Source organism: Monodelphis domestica, chromosome 3, assembly GCF_027887165.1.
Source record: "Monodelphis domestica isolate mMonDom1 chromosome 3, mMonDom1.pri, whole genome shotgun sequence".
NCBI classification, from domain to species: domain Eukaryota; kingdom Metazoa; phylum Chordata; class Mammalia; order Didelphimorphia; family Didelphidae; genus Monodelphis; species Monodelphis domestica.
Genome location: NC_077229.1, coordinates 513,150,534 through 513,166,781, shown reverse-complemented (window position 1 = coordinate 513,166,781; position 16,248 = coordinate 513,150,534). Strand labels below are relative to the sequence as shown.

The 16,248-nt window shown below is 41.7% G+C and overlaps 1 protein-coding gene across 12 annotated transcripts in view; it reads right to left on the bottom strand.

Annotated features, from left to right (window-relative positions):
- Positions 1–5,133: 5,133 nt before the first annotated feature.
- Positions 5,134–16,248, bottom strand: part of IL6ST (interleukin 6 cytokine family signal transducer) — a 67,484-nt gene continuing 56,369 nt past the window's right edge. For all 12 annotated transcript variants that reach the window (XM_056824896.1, XM_056824898.1, XM_056824900.1 and 9 more), the window contains 3 exons: positions 12,775–12,871; positions 12,096–12,177; positions 5,134–11,298 (listed from right to left, as the gene is read on the bottom strand). In XM_056824896.1, the coding sequence (XP_056680874.1) occupies positions 10,552–11,298; positions 12,096–12,177; positions 12,775–12,871 (926 nt within the window). In that variant the 3' untranslated portion in view covers positions 5,134–10,551. The remainder of the gene's footprint in view (positions 11,299–12,095; positions 12,178–12,774; positions 12,872–16,248) is intronic.

Sequence of the window (16,248 nt, the reverse complement as noted above, 5' to 3'; positions counted from 1 at the left end):
ATGGATACTGAATTCACTGTGGAAAGTAGGAGAGATGTCCCGGAAGTCAGTAGACACCGGATATCAGAAGTTTCATTGGATAATAGATACGGCCTGAATGAATCTCAAAGGAGGAAAAGTCACTGAGCGATGGCGATAGGAGAGTCCAGAAGTGGACACGGGGAGCAAGGAATATCCTAACTCCCCTCGCCTCAATGAATGAGTCAGGGGGAATGAGTGAGAGTGTAGCCACTTCTGCACTTCTGGAAAGGGAGGTCAAGCAGGCTATGTCATCAGGAGAGAGCCAGATCTTGGGGAGAGCCAGAAGAATTGGGAAGGAAAGACCAGAAGATGATCACACATTTATTGCTTACGAAGTTGGTATTCTAGGAAGGACAGTGAAGGTGGTGGATAGTACAGAGATTTGGTATGGAACCCTCTGTGTGTGTGTGTGTGTGTGTGTGTGTGTGTGTGTGTGTGTGTGTGTGAGAAAGAGAGAGAGACAGAGAGACAGAGAGACAGAGAAAGAGAGAGAGAGAGACAGAGAGAGAGAGACAGAGAGACAGAGAGAGAGACAGAGAGAGAGAGAGAGAGAGAGAGAGAGGGAGGGAGAGGGAGGGAGGGAGGGAGGGAGGGAGAGAGAGAGAGAGAGAGAGAGAGAGAGAGAGAGAGAGAGAGAGAGAGAGAGAGAGAGAGAGAGAGAGAGAGAGAGAGGGAGGGAGGGAGGGAGGGAGGGAGGGAGGGAGGGAGGGAGAGAGGGAGGGAGGGAGGGAGGAGGAGGGAGAGAGAGAGAGAGAGAGAGAGAGAGAGAGAGAGAGAGAGAGAGAGAGAGAGAGAGAGAGAGAGAGAGAGAGGAATTTGAAGCTATTGATGCTACACTAAATTGCTAAAGGGTTACTTTAAAGAGTTAGACAAAAAACAAAAAATGCATTTGGAGGAATGAAAAGTCTAGATCTCTAGGGACACTGGGAAAAATTTTAGGAAGGAAGGAAGGAGAATAATAGCATCATTAGATTTCCAACTAAATTTTGAAGCAAGAATCACCCAATTAATTTGAATTTACTTGCAAATTATTTTGTCCTTTCTTTTCTCCCTCTCTCTATTGCTTTCCTAGTAGAACATGCTCCTTAAGGGAGGGAATTGTCTTGTTTATGCCTCTGATTTCACAGGTACTTCATTTCATGTCTTGCTCGTAGCATGTGCTTAATAAATACTCTTTGAATTGAGTTGTGCATTGATTCAAACTTTCTGGACAGCGATTTGTGAGAAGTCATTAAAATGTTTTTACCCCTGGACTGAGGGATCCCATTGCTGAGTTTGTACCTCCAAGAAAGCCAGAGGGCAAGTTCCCACATAAACCGAGCTATTTATAGCAGCACTTGGTTCTGGTAGAAAAGATAACTGGCAACATTGTGGGTGCCCACACGTTAAAGAATGCATTTCTGAACAAACTTGTATGCGAATGTTGTGAATATTATTGTACTGTAAGAGATAAAGAATTTAGAGAATTGGGAGATCTAGTTAGAGAAGTAGCATGAAGTGGTTCAATGAAAATACAAACAAAAGCAATCAAAGAATTGATGTGATAGATCTTGGTCACAGAGAGCTGATGAAACACCTTTCCCTGCCCTCCATAGAAAGATGGTCGCCATATATGGTCCATATATGGGGTATGGAATGTAGTATGTTCTGTCAAATGGAGTTACTGACTTGGTTCTTTGAAGGTTCAATGGGCAGTGAGGTGGGTTCAGGGAGGAGCTTAGAGGGAAAGATCATCCCCTCCTGGCTACAGCTTTCTTCACTCTAATACCATGCCTCTTATTGAAATTCCCTCAGTGCCCTGATTGATTTATTAATAACCTTCTCATCCTGGAATGCCCATTTTCTCTGGGAATATCCCTCCACCTTGTCCTTTCCCATTGGTGAGTTCCTCCTATGCCCTCCATTTTGGGGAGTGGGCCAGGCCAGCCAAACTTCATTCCTTTCTGGCTATGCTTCTGATTCTCTGGACTTCAATGGTATGCTCCCATGTAGTTACCTTTATTCCCCTCCCACTTCCTATTTCAGCTCCCTTTTCCCCCAGTAGAATATATGCTTCTTGAGGGCAGGAACTATTCCTTCCTTTTGCTCCTATTTCTATCACCAGGCTTAGCAAGATGTCTGCCTTGGTAAGTGCTGCCTCCACTTGGGGGAAAAAAAGTGATAATAAAACTTAAAAATAAATCATGTGATTCCTAATTTATTTCCATTGAACTTCCATTGAACTCTTGCTATTTTCCAGCCATGAAGCTTAACCCATAGAGTCTTGTACCCATACGATTTTTATGTCTTTCATTACTACTCTAAATACTGGGGTATAAATGTAAGAAAAAAATTAATTTCTGCTTCCTTTCCCTGTTACTATCTGAGTGTCTGTACTGCTATTCTTTCTATTCTCCCCTTCTCTGTAATATCTGGTCAGCTCCCCCCCACCCCCATTCAATTTGAAGCCATTTTTTCTTTGGATCTGAAAAATCTCAATTTTATCCTTTTAATTTTAATCATTTGCTTATTACTTTCATATACTTAGCTGGGACAAAAAGTATTATAGTTATTAAAAGCAACATTACTGGTTTCCAGACATATTCAAATATGAGGTGGACCCTCTGTCATTTATAATCACTTGATGACTTCATTTTGGACAATTTTGAGGAAGTGAAAGCCAAGCCTGTGTCCTTGGGTGGGGAGGCAGTGGCTGGCTAGATAATTCCCCACCTTGAAATGGATTCTGGGAAGACAGAAGGCAGATGGTACAGTGACAGCAGTTGCAGCTCTCAGCACATCCCTGGGAGGAAGTGATTTCACTTTGGAAGGTTATAGACCTTTCACAGATTTCTAGATGCATCTATCTGCTGCTAAGTTCTATTTAATAGCACTACCTAAGGCTTGGGCCAATGGAATGTCAATTCTCCTCTAATGAAAACAACTCTGTTATGCTGTTGGCACTCTGATGAAATAAATTCTCAAAGCAATCAGCTTCCTTTTCCTGAAACTTGCTTATTGCTCTTGCTGATCTCACACCGAGTTACAGATGTTTTCTTTTCCCTTGGATTGTAGCCTTAAATGGCAGCAATCTCCCAAGAAGATGAAAAAGGGCTTACTTCTTACATTTACTGAAAGAATCACAGGCACAATGTGTAAGGGGAATTACTCGATATTCAATATTGAAGGTTGCATTTGGATGACAACAAATGATGGTTGACGATAGATTTATATAGGCATTTGCTTGCCAATCTCAGAGCACACTGTTGTGTTTTATGGGGAAGTTTTTGTGAATACAGGATTGGAGTTAGGTTAACTTCATGTCTCCCCATTCACTTGAATAATTGTCTGTAGCATGTTACTTTGACACACTTACCCCATTCCAAAGGAATAAAATACTTTATTGAAATGAAAAGTAAGTAATGCAAGTTTTGTTTAGTTTTGAAATCTGCTCCTTAAAAAAACACACCACTGAGAAAAACAACAGAGAGGAGAAAGGGCAAGTGGGAATGGCAGAATTAGCAAGGGAATAGTACATTGGGCATAGTTTACATGTAAACTGCTCAGAACTGGGATATGAAATAAAAGGACACTTTCCTAGTGCTTGCTAGTCACAGCATGATATGCTAGCAAATTACGTATTTGTGATTAAGAGAATTTATGATAGCATAATTTTTTAAAGTTAAATTTAATTAGCTTTTGGCATTCACATGACATTTAAGGCAATTTTATACACAGACTCTAGAGCTAAGTCTAGTTCAGTGAATTTGGCAGGGGATTTGAAGACAAGGATCTAGGTTCAAATCCTAGCTCTATTTCCTTTCTCTGTCACCTTGTGCAAGTTGTGAAATCTCTTTAGGTCTCAGATTCCTTTTCTGTACAATTAGGGGTTGCTTACAACTGGAAATCTGTGTTCTTATGAAGTTTACCTAGAAAAGATATGAGGGCTTCATCAAATGGCCTCAATTATGATTTTCTTAACATTATATGTTATATATATTATATGGTTTGCTACTTAGCACTGCAATTGTCTTTGGATTTCTCCTGATTAAAAATGTTATTGAAGGGAAAAGCTTTTATTATTCCAAAATCTAATGAATTATTAAGTGCTTATGTTAATCCTTCCCTTTTCATTTTAGTTAAAATCATGGATACAATTAAACTTTCTGTACAATGGATTTTTACAAATATAGAATAATTTAAAAATCATCCATATTTGATTTTAGCAAGTACTGCTTCTGTATTTGTATCTGTGTGTGGATATACACACTCATGTACATGTGTTGAATTCCAAGGCTCTGCTTTTTCTCAACTCTCAGAAAAAAAACTTGTATTAGCTAATGACCACCTCAGTATAAATATCTAAGTTCTTGACTTGCAGAAAGTTAAATTCCTATTCTTCCTGCCTCACCCCACCCCGTTCACTCAAATAGACTTGTGTGGCATATTACTTTAAACCATTTAACCCATCCCAATGGAATAAAAGACTTAATTGAAATGGGAAGCAAGGAAGGCAACTTAAAAGCTGAAACATGGATAGGTTTGAAATCTGCAACCATTAAGAAAAAAAACAAAATAGAAGAGAAAGTAAAATTTAAAGTAGAAAGCACCCATTCTTGACTTAATGAGAAAAACTAGTAAACTGGCTAAAGTTTTGGAGGTTCTACAGTGTAATTATTTGAATTCTATAATTGCAATTTTGTTTGGCTTAAGCGCGTATGAATGTGAAGGGAAAAATTAAATGTTTTTGTACTTCAATTCATGTCCCAAACTATTTAACCCCCAGATTTTCACATTTTAGTTGAACAAATGAAAAAAAATATGTGAATTTGAATGCCAGCCTTGTGTGTGGGCCATACTGGTGTTCTCTGTATTGTTTTAGTGTTTTGTGCTACCCAAAACTATCTAAAAGATTCTGCCTAAATTAATCCTTTAGTTAATGAAAGCATTACATTTATTATACACATACATATACATATCTTAATTTAATAATTCTTGTCTTTTCAGTAAGAATCAAACTTATTGGATTGGTTCTTGTTAAGGATATTCCTTAATAAAATCTTAGCAAATAATATGAAAACATGATTAATAATTTTGCTAATTATTTTCATGTCAAAAGAAATTTACTACAAATTTTTGATCATATACACAATTCAGTTTATTTGATGTAAATGTTGGGCATCTTCCAGCATTTAGATTAATATTAAAAAAGACAAAAACACAGCTTTTTATATTTTAATGAATAACAATTTCTTGAAACTTTTATTCTTACAATAGTAAATATTTTGTATATCTTTTCCCTATTAATCGGAATAGAAGACCTCAAACACTATTAACTATTAGTTAAAATTTAATAGTCCTAAAAAGTGTGGTTAACAGAATTTTTTCAAACCCTATAGATGAGCAGAAGTACCTCTTGAACTATTGCATTTGCCTTCCTCCTTGATGAGGTTGCTTTCCAGATAGTGTTAGTATTTTAATGTAGAAGAAAGCCATCTTGACCCCAAATATTTAAGGGCGATAATGAATCAGTGGTGTAGAGGGATAATAATTTTTCTGTAAATGAATCAAATTTGTCAAATTTGTCTTACATATGCAAAGCAGGTACAAAGACAGATATCATTTTAAGTATCTCCCCAGATAGTAATTTAATATTAAAAACAAAGTTGTGGTTTTGTTTTTCCCTCTTTGGATAAAAGGAAGGCGTGTGAAATATTCATGTCTAAATGCATTTTCATCTTTTGGACGTCCATTCTGTAAGTAGGTGAAAATCTGGTGAGGAAAAGTGAATCTTTGCACAATTAGTAAGTTTCCATCTAGATTCTAGAAAGAGCTTTTATAGTTGGATTCAGTTTATGTTACATATATGTATATAGGACACGTGTGTGTGTGTCTCATTTAACACCTTGTTTTCAAGATGCTCTTAAATGACTCCCTAAATCTCTAAGAACTAGAGAAGGGAGGGAGGGAAGGAGGAAGGGAAGGACAGACAGACTATTTGAGGCCAACAGCTTTTATACAGACATGGGGAGGCCCGCACGGTCACCTGAACCGAGTGACCTCAATTCCAATCGCTAATCCCAACGCTCTTTATGGAATCCTATTGACTGATTGCTGTGTAGACACGGCACGTTTCCATGCATGCCTCGTGCCTTGAAACACTGTGACGTAGAAACTACCCGCTCTATCAACTTCACTTTGCACATTCCGCTTGGGGGAAAGAGAAGAACCAGCTTGTCAGTTCAGAAAATAAAGCGTCAGACATTTCAACAGCCGCTTTTAAAGTGAGATTTTTCCCTGAGCTTCTTGAGGAAGATTAGATGAAGAGCACCCCGAATGGACTACAATTCAAGTCACCCTGCTTTAGCATGAGACTGCCTAAACCAAAATGTAGGGATCTCTACTTAAAGATTATGCTTCCTAAAAGAAACAAAAGCAAAAGCATTCCCCAAACCCTCTCAAGGTTGTCAGGAAAAAAGCTGAGTTAGAAAGAAAACCAGAAGATTTTCTGGTTTGGAAATTCTCCTCCCCCTTCCCCAATGAGAATCCTGCACACATACCACCTAGGACAGTATCCTCTTGTGCCTAGTAGAGATACGCTTTCTTTCATTTAAAATAAAAAAAGTTTTGGCTGAGACTTAAAAAGAAATGATGCCTCCCAATTGAGTTATGTTTGAATGTAAAAATGCTTAACTTAAATGAAATCAATTATTAGAACAAGAAACTATTTCTAAGAGTTTTCATACCTTTCTACCCAAATCGAGCTATTCCTAAGCAAGGTCTCATTCTTTTTGGGGGCAGGAAAAAGTGGGCTAGATGACAAGGGCTGGGCAGAAAGGGGTGGAGTAAGAAATGATGCTCTGTAGCTAAAGCAACTGGCATAGAAAAGCTGGGGAGTCCCTCATGATGTCATTTTGGGCCGGAGTAAGGAAGCGGGTTTGATATTGCAAATAACACAACCTGTGGTTAATTCTCGTATCTTGTGGGCATTATCCTGGTGGTGAGAAGGAACAAAAGGAATGAGGAAACTCTGGCGGGCTTGCTTTTATGGAGAGTGGTGATGGCTTCAGAGGTGCAAGCTGCCACTCGTGCACATTTCCCATCTGCACATGCAGAGCCACAGAGATCTGTATTGGCGAGGCCCGTTTTGCTCTCATCCCCGGCAGATCCCCCACTTGTTCCTGCCTCAGTGTTCCTCCTCGGGGGCCCGCCGCGCTCTGCCCCCAGCTTCCGTGAGCGATGCCTCGACATCTCCTGAAATGGCACGATGCCGTCATCTCGATCACGGCTGCCTGTTTCGAATGATGGTTCCGTGGGAACGTTTCCTACGCAGTGCCACGTCCAGGGATGAACATGTTTGAGGCACTCAACCGTCGTCCAGAAATCTGTATTTGTTCTAAGACGGTTTGGTCTTTAAAATTAGATTTTTTGTCTACATGTAGATACAAAGTAAACTTGATCAGTCCATTTGGGTATCAGATCCATAGACAAGGAAGGTTCCAGTTCCATGTTTCTCTAGCAACTGAGGAGAAGAAACAGCTTATGATTTTAACTAAAATATAATTTTATGGGTTTTACCTGTTAGCGTAAAAGAAATTTTGCCAAAAGGTCAAGTTTTAAGCATAGATAAAGGAGTAGAAATTCGATGAAATCCCAAAGGAAATAATCAACAACTATTCTTTTACCTGGGATGAAGAAACCAAACCAAAATACCAAAAACTGTTCTCTCCAAATGGATTGTTTTACCCAATTGCAATCGCTGACTGAAACGCCTTCATGACGAATCTGATAAACGGCATGATTTGAAAAAAGGAAAGTCACGATTGAAAGTGAAACGTTCATCCCATTAGGCTCCCATTCGTTCAAGGCTGTGCTGCTGGTGAGGACCTACCGAGCAGCAGCAGCTCCTGCCTCTCCTCAAGGGTCTGAGGATCTGGTGTAGGGAACGTGGCGCATGTGAGCAGGGCCAGGGGCAGCACCCTGGTGTCTGGGAACGCGAACCCGCGTCCGAGCTCTACTTTGACAGCTTCATAACGGAACATCGCGTATTTTTATTGTCCTTTTCTTTGTCAAGTGTTTCTCAACAACATTTTAATTTGGTTCAGGCCACACTGGGGAGCTGTAAGACTTCTGCCATAAAAGAAAAAGGGAAGGAACACCGTAAAGGAAAATAACATCTGGCTAGAGAGAGAATTTTCAGAATTTGGTACTTGGTAGGGTCTACCTTTAAGTTCTACTTTGTAAGGCAGTCATAGGAGCAGCGCGATGGTTCAGTGGAGAGAGCCCTGAGTTCAAATGTGACCTAGATAGGGCCTCGCTTGTGGGACACTGGACAAGTCACTGAACCCTCACTGCCTAGCCAGAAGCTCCCTTCTGCATTAGAACCGAGACTTAGTATTATTTCCAAGATGGAAGTTAAGGGTTTAAAAAAAGAAAAGGAAGTTGTGCCACTGCATCTTTAACTTGAGACGCGTCGCTGTTATTGAGTTTCGAGTTTTGTAGAATCACAGCATTTCCGAGACCCAGTTCTAGCCTGTACCAGGAAAAAGAATGTTGCTTAAGTGCCAAAATGAAGAGCTTGGGATAGACCTGGAGTCTGTGGACTTGTTTCTAAACATATATGTTTCATCACTGTAGTTCAGTCCAATTGGCTTTCCTTGTAATTCCGTTTTACGTTGTGCATTTGAAGACACGATTCTGAGAAGGGATCCATCGGCTTCACAGACACCCAAAGGGCCGCGCCATCCAAATGGTGGCGACGCGGCGGCTCAGCTGTTACAGGCATGAAGGCTTTTCTCGGTCCGCAGGGCCACGACTCTAATGCTCTTCTGTCCAGGGAAGGAAACCTGGATGTCTGATAAATGGGATCCTCCATCCCGGTGATTCCATGACCGGAGGGAGTGGCCTGGTGTGGAAAACCCAGCCCAAGGGCAGCCGGCAGCCGCTCCGACAACCCAGTCGTGCGGGTTACCCGGGCCCGGGGAGGCTGAGCGGGCCCAAGGGCGGGGGGACACCAGAACCCGGGCCTTCTTGGCTGAGTAGAAAGCGCTAAAATGAACGATTAAGATGCCGACAGCAGGATTTTATTCACCCTAAAATCAACCCCCCGTTCGTTCGCCTGAGCTCTCTAGTCGTGATGTCCAGACTAGTGGCCTTGTCACAGTCAGTTACTAGTAAGCTGAGCCAGACTAAGTCTGCCTGACTCCTGGAACGCGACTTTGACTGACCACAGAAACAACGGCCTGCCCTTCCCTGGGGGGCAGGGACCCGTCTTGCTGCCTTTTCTCATTCCAGTGTCTCTGGTCGGCTTCGGTCTGGCTAAGACGTGGCTGGCCCCGCGGGGAAGTTACACGGATGAATCCATGAACGCTCAGGCTACAGCGGCAGCGGGAAGGGCTCCCCAGAGGACGAGGCGGCCAATAAAAAGGCTCTGAAGGCTCCGGAACGCTAAAGCGGAATTCGTGAGGGTGGGTACGATGGTGGCCCGTTTCCCCTCTGGACTGGGTAGGCAGCATCTCATTTAAAATTGTCAGTAAGTAAGTATGTATCATTCTGATGACACCAGTGATTATAATGCTAGGAAAAATAAAAAAGCCAACGTGTTTGCTTAGTGAAGAGGGACAACTTAAGCGTCAAGGGAGGCAAGGGCTAAAAAAAGGCATTTTCAATGTTGGTCTACTTAGCTAAAAAGAAAGGAAAACACAAAATAGATGAAAATAACAAACCTTTTAAATCAAAAGTTTAGATAAAGTGCTTCTCTAACCACGTTTTCTAGAGCCTAGCAAGTCCATAATTTCAATATATGCCAACAGAGAAATGCGGCCACATTCAAGTCTCTGCCAACGGCACGTGGCTTATGAAAAGGCCCAGTTGGCAGCGTTTGTTCCTTCCACTGCAGGGGAGGAATCTGCTTAAATGAGGGTTACGGCGGTGGCAATGCAGCGATTTCCTCTTCCGCGTCTCCCCTGCTCGACCCATTCTGTGCAGTGAAGATTCTGGTCTGCGTATTAGATGACCACCAACATGGAGCCTTTTCCTCTTCCGACTGGGCCCCACAGTGTGGGGTTGGGGCACCATCGCAGTAAGGAGTCAGCCTTCAGCATGGCCGCACCAGGCCGTCAGGAGGCCCGCCGCGCTGGCGGCCTGGAGGACGCTCCCTCGGTAAGTGCTGTGGGGCCCGGGCAGGATGGCGAGGCAGAGCTCTTGGCTCCCAAGCTCTCCGCTCAGCGCTCCCCTCCCCGGGATGACGGCCCTTCTGAGGCCCGTGCCGACTGCTCGACACCGATGGCAACGCAAACGAAGGGCGTCACTGAACGAGTTTTAGACAAGGTGTTCTTTGTAGAACGCCAGCATCCCGAAGCAGCACAAGTTCAACTCTTCAGACAGGATGCCAGAGTGCGTGTAGTGCTTGACGTAGAATCTCAGTTATTCCAGAAGAGAAATAGCCCAGGAAGTAAAGTACGCGCCAGTGCAGGAGGCCAACAGCCTCCTCCAACAGGTGACTTTTCATCTGAAGTCACAGGTCAAGGTAGGTCCCCGGCGGCGCCTTCCTCACTGGGGTACGTAGCCTCCCCGCCTCACAGTCTGTGGTAAATAGCTTTTAGGCATGTTTTCGTCGGCTGCTGCCTCCAGCCCGGCTGTTTCAGACCTCGGACTAGGCCCCTCGGGACCTGGACCAAGACCATCGGCTGCCTTCACTGCTTCAGAATCTCTCATGGGCCCCAGGCCGGAGGACCGTGACCTCGCATCGGAACCCTGCTGCGGGTCAAGCCTAACGACATCTTCCTCACTCCCCGGAGAAGCCTGCTTTGACCTTTCAAAGCGTGGCAGCTCGGGAGCCGCGTCGTCCCGACCGCAGGTCTGCTTGAAGTACGGCTGCCTGGGGGCTGCGCCGTCACCCCTGCCTCCGTCCTCTACTATCTGCAGGTCTTCTTGGCGTTCCTCGGAGTCCAGTAGGGGCTGGGTGGACTCGGACCTGGAGAAGACCTGGACTGAGGGAACCTGGTGCCTGTAGCCACTGTGGACCACAGTGGAATACTGCACGGTGCTTGAGGTGTTTTGTCCGGATTCGCTTTCATCATTACTAGAGATGCTTGGCCTGGAAGATGACATGCAGGAAGAACCCCCGATGCCGCTGCTGTGTCCTTCGGCAATTACTTTGTCCTTCTTGAAGAGATCCAGGGACTTCAGATCCTCTGGAGAAGGCTTTTTGACATTTGCTTCTATTTCTACCACACTGACATCCGTGTCGGTGAAAGTGCCTTCTGGGTACATCTGCTCCTTGGGGTGCAAATTGTGCTGAGGAAGAGAGAGAACATCTATTATTGATGACGGACGTTCATACTATTTTATCTGACGGAAATAATAAAACAGGCATCCTCGGAAGGGTCGTGCGAGTAGGTGCAATTCACACATCTGAGAGTTCCTCGGAACCCCCCGAACTTAGCACAGGGCTTCAGAAATGAGTACGTAAAGGTAGGTGGAGTTGAGCAAGCCCTCAAAACACCCTGAACCACTTCCACGGACGTTATTTGTCGCCCTATTTCATAAGACTTGGGAATCAGATTCTACGAATATTAGAGAGCGACTGTGAGATTCTGTCTTGCTAGAAACCACGGAATCTGTAGGCGGCAAAACCAAACTTTTACTTGGAGAGAAACCTTTGGGCACAAAGTACAGATGACATAGGTCTGAAGACACATGCCCATGCCCACATGTTTGTCCATATATTCTAATCTGTTAAATGTTAACAGGGTTATTAGGTATGACTAGAACCTTTATTCAAGAAAGGTTTACTGCAAAATTAGTTCGGCATCAAAAAAGGGGGTTCACCACTAAAAAACAACCCCAAGCCTATATATATGTATCAAATTGTTCCAACTGTTGGAAAAGTCCTTTTCTTGCTTAGCAACAAGATGAAAATATGCTACGAGGGTAGCACAAATTTGAAGCCTAATGTAATTTTTTCAGTTTTTAAAGCCAAACTTTTTGCTTTTATTTAACCAAATTTCTCTTAAGCTCAATTCAGTTATTTTGGGGGTTTAGGCTTTATGAATAGATGTACTCCTTTAAAACTCCTGCAAATTGTATCTTACCCTAGGTGGTGTGTGAGGTGACCATTGAGCAATATGACTTTTTGAAGGATCTGGAACATTAGGCCAAATATGTTTCTTAATTCTAGAAAAGGAAAGAAAATGATACGCTTAAGGAAAAGTATTAATTTTAAGAAAAGTTTAACATTTCCAAAGCAGGACTCTTTAATAACAAGTAGCAAACAAAACCCCACAATTCTTCCTATTGCAACAAGTAGGGAAACATTATTAAATAAACATTAAGAGACTTAGTTCATCCACAAGGAAACAACTGAAGGCAAAGGGAGGCATAAAAACGAATATGTCACTTCTAAATGCACTAAAGTTAATTTATTAGGTAATTAGCCATTTTTAAAATCTTTGCAGGCCGCCAGGTGGTAATGAATTTTAAAAATAGTTTATTTACCTTTTCACAAAATATGCTATAAAGTAAATTATAATTCACTTCTAGGATTTTCAGACTTGGACATTTTTGGATATTTTAAATAACTTTTTTGGAACCCCCAAACATGAAGAACTGTGCTTTAAAAAGCAATTATTATTATACTGCTAGATATATCTAGTTCAGAAAGAAAACTTTCACAGCTTAAGAACCTATTTCTGTGTTTATCTTTGTGAATTAATTTTAAACAAGTTAACAACTTGTAAATATAAGAACAAAATGAACAATGAGGGTACTTACAGATCTAGTTTGTTAAAACAGAGCAACACACCCAGAAGAGTAGTCAACAAGAATGCTAAGCAAACAGGAACAACTATGGCTTCAATTTCTCCTTGAGCTAAGAAAAAAAAAGTTACAAGAAATGTAATACTAGAAAGGCTAAAAGTATCTGTGGGGATGGCTGGGTATACGTGTCTGTATGCATACCTATGAATGTATCTCTTCCACAAAAGCCCTAGCATGCTGGCAATGATCATTTTCAGATGCTGTGCTAAGTGTTGGGGAGTCAAAGAAAGATAGAAGACAGCCGATGACCTCAAGAAGTTCCCAATCTAATGGGATAATATGAAGCAGAGGCAAGTTCTTTTGAACTTTTGGAAGGCTGTACTAGCAGAGTGCACATTTTGGCGAGGGTTTAAGTATACTCTTGGCAACAGAGCCAGGCCCACTATGGACCTGCCTAGCCACATGGAGAACAGTACTTTGCTAGAATATTAGCCAGTAGGCAATGACTCTTTCAGTCCTGGTTATCCATAATGAAACAACCAAAAAAAAAAAAAGGAGAAAATGGTCCTTAGACCCTCCTATAGTGCAGTGGTAGAGTGACAGAAAAGGAAAAAAGGACATTAAGACTCCCAGTTTTTAGAACATTTATAAACTTAATTTGGCCAAGATGAGGATCACAGAAAGAACTGAACCCCATTCATGTGGGCATCACCATAAAAACCCCCAGAAGGCATGAGAAAAGCTGCAGCTAAATGGGAGGACACCTCCAAGATTTTCCTCGGAGAAGCAAATAAAGGAGTTGGTGGAATGTGTGCAACCCCTTCATTTCCTGTTACAAAACCTTCCTTATCCTCTGTATCTTCTTCAATCACCCTAATTCCTTTAATTATTACAACACTTAAATGTCATTTCATAGAACACTTATTTCCCAAGGGTCAACAAACAAAAAACCCACGAAACAATTTGAATGGTAGTTTGTGGGCCAGTACTCGTAAAAGATGAGGAAGGAGAAAAATCCCACAGTGAACCTGATGGTGAAAAATGTCAGCAAGTGCAGTGTAGCATTAGGAAGGGAAAGAGGCTAAAGACTCATCAAAGGAGCTGTGAAGTCAGAAGGAAAGTGAGTTTAGATCTTGCCTCCAACATTTGCTGTCTGTCAAGTCACCCTGCCGAGACTTCAATTTCCTCTGGAAAAATGGAGACAAATGCCTAAAGCCTGCCTCACAGAGCTCACTTGATGATCCAGTGTAGGACTGTATCTATGCCAGCTACTGTACCGATGACACATCACTAAGTCAATGACCCATGATTTGTCAGTGTAACTCCCTCAGCCAAACACCCCATTACCTGCCTGTAACTTACAGGAATCACTCTAGGAACTACTAACAGGAAGTTACCGTAGGCTCAGATTGTGGGATGCACGCATACAATGAGCTTCATGGAGTTTTCTGCAAATATTTATAAGCATAACAACACAAGAGAACTAAATGCCTCGTTTAGGCTATTTTCTGGGTCCTTTGGATCTATCTAATAACCAATTCAGCATTTTATCTTTATCTGCCTCTCTGATAAGAGCCTATTAGCCATTGGTCTATTTGGATAGAACTTTTGTCTTCTGATTGCATTTAAAGTTATAATTCAGTTCCTTCAACAGTATGGTAACCCTGGAAAAGACCTCGCATTTAGAATAGCAACAGCCAAGTTAAAGCTGAAAGAGCTTCCCCAAACTGGGCTCTCTCGGCCCACTTTTTCTGTACTCTGACACCATCACTTATACTGTCAGGGGCCATACAGTAAGGTCCTTCCTAACCTAGGCCCCTCCTACCTTTTAGTTCACCTCCCACACCTCCTACTTTGTGGTCCCGTGGTACCGCATTCCTGCTGTTCCTCTATAGGAAACTACTGACTAACTGTATTTTCACTAGCTGTTCCCGTGCCTTGAATTCCCTCCCTCCTCATCTCTGCCTCTTGGCTTCCTTTAAGTCCAAGCTACAATTCCACCCTCTGTAAGAAGCATTACTCAATCCTTTATGCTAATGCCTTTCCTCTGTTTATTATCTCTAATTTATGCTGGATTTCTCTTATTGGTACACAGCTGCTTTAAGTTGCCTTCTGCATTAGGTTGAACTTCTGGAGAGCAGGGACTGTCTTTGCCTTTCTTTAAATATCCAGTGCTCAAGTGAGGTGCCAGTTACAGAACAGGCACTGAAATCCTGTTGGCAGACTGGCTGATTGCTTCAATTGGTCTTTGTAATTATTTTCTTACTATACATAATCTCCTTGCCCCTTTTGTCAGGACATAAATTCCTTATGAGCTCCTATTGTTTCATTTGTTGATTTGTCATCCCAGTGCTAGTAGAGTGCTGACACGTTGTATATATTTAATACTCAATTTTTTACTGATAGGGAGATTCTCCCCTCACTGGAATGATTTAAGTAAAACTGAAGGGTATGCTGTAGAGAGGATTCTTTTTAAGGTATGCACTAAATTAGATGGCTTTTGAAATTCTTTTCAACACTGAAATTCTGGGGCTCACGTATAAAAGCAGAAAAATATTCTTTGGCCCCAATGGAGAATGGCAAAGCAAAACATTGTTTTTTTGTAGGAATTAATTTCTACAAAGTTATAAAGTGCTTTATATCTTATTTGATCCTCCCAATAAAACTGTGGCACCCTATTTTATTGATAGGGAAACTGAAGCTCAGAGATTTTCAGTTTTAATTTTTTTAGCTCCCAGCTAGTAAGCATTAGAATCAGAACCGTTTCATTCTGTCTTTCTATAGATACCTCATAGATATAGTCATATTCTAATAACTAATTTTCATGTCTGATAATGAATATCAATCTTCTCTCACCCAAATTTTTAAATGTAAAATAAACTTATCATGTAGATGTTTATTTTGTCACTAGTGCTAATGATTTTATATTATTTAATAAAGTGATAAATATTTAGATATCATTATATATAGTTTGTTGCACCAGATACACGTCTAAAAAAATCTTGTCCAGAATATTCCTGCAATAAGTAATGCTTCAATGTGTTGTTACAGGCTCCAAGGTCACAACCCTGATCTCTCCACTGACACAATTCAAAATTCTTCTATAGCAAAGCAAACAAACTGTCATGGACAAACAATCGCCTGGAAGCGAATCGCTGGCCACGTAACTTTCTAAATGCAGCTAAGTTGCCCTTTGGGCCACACACAATGATTCGCCGGGGACAGTACCAGAATTTGTGCACTACTGGCAGAGCCCTCAGGAACACAAGATCCTCCACGATTGGGCACCATAGCAGGACTTGTAGATTACGTGTGCTAGATATGCTTTTGCTTGTGAGAAGGAACAAATTTAAAAGGATATTTATAAATTCTAGTATGGGGTAGAGGATGATCCAGTCAGTTACTTCCAGTCACAATACATTTAATTCTTTTCTATAGTTAAATGCATATACAGCTACGAACATCTAATTTCTATCTATCCAGGGATAT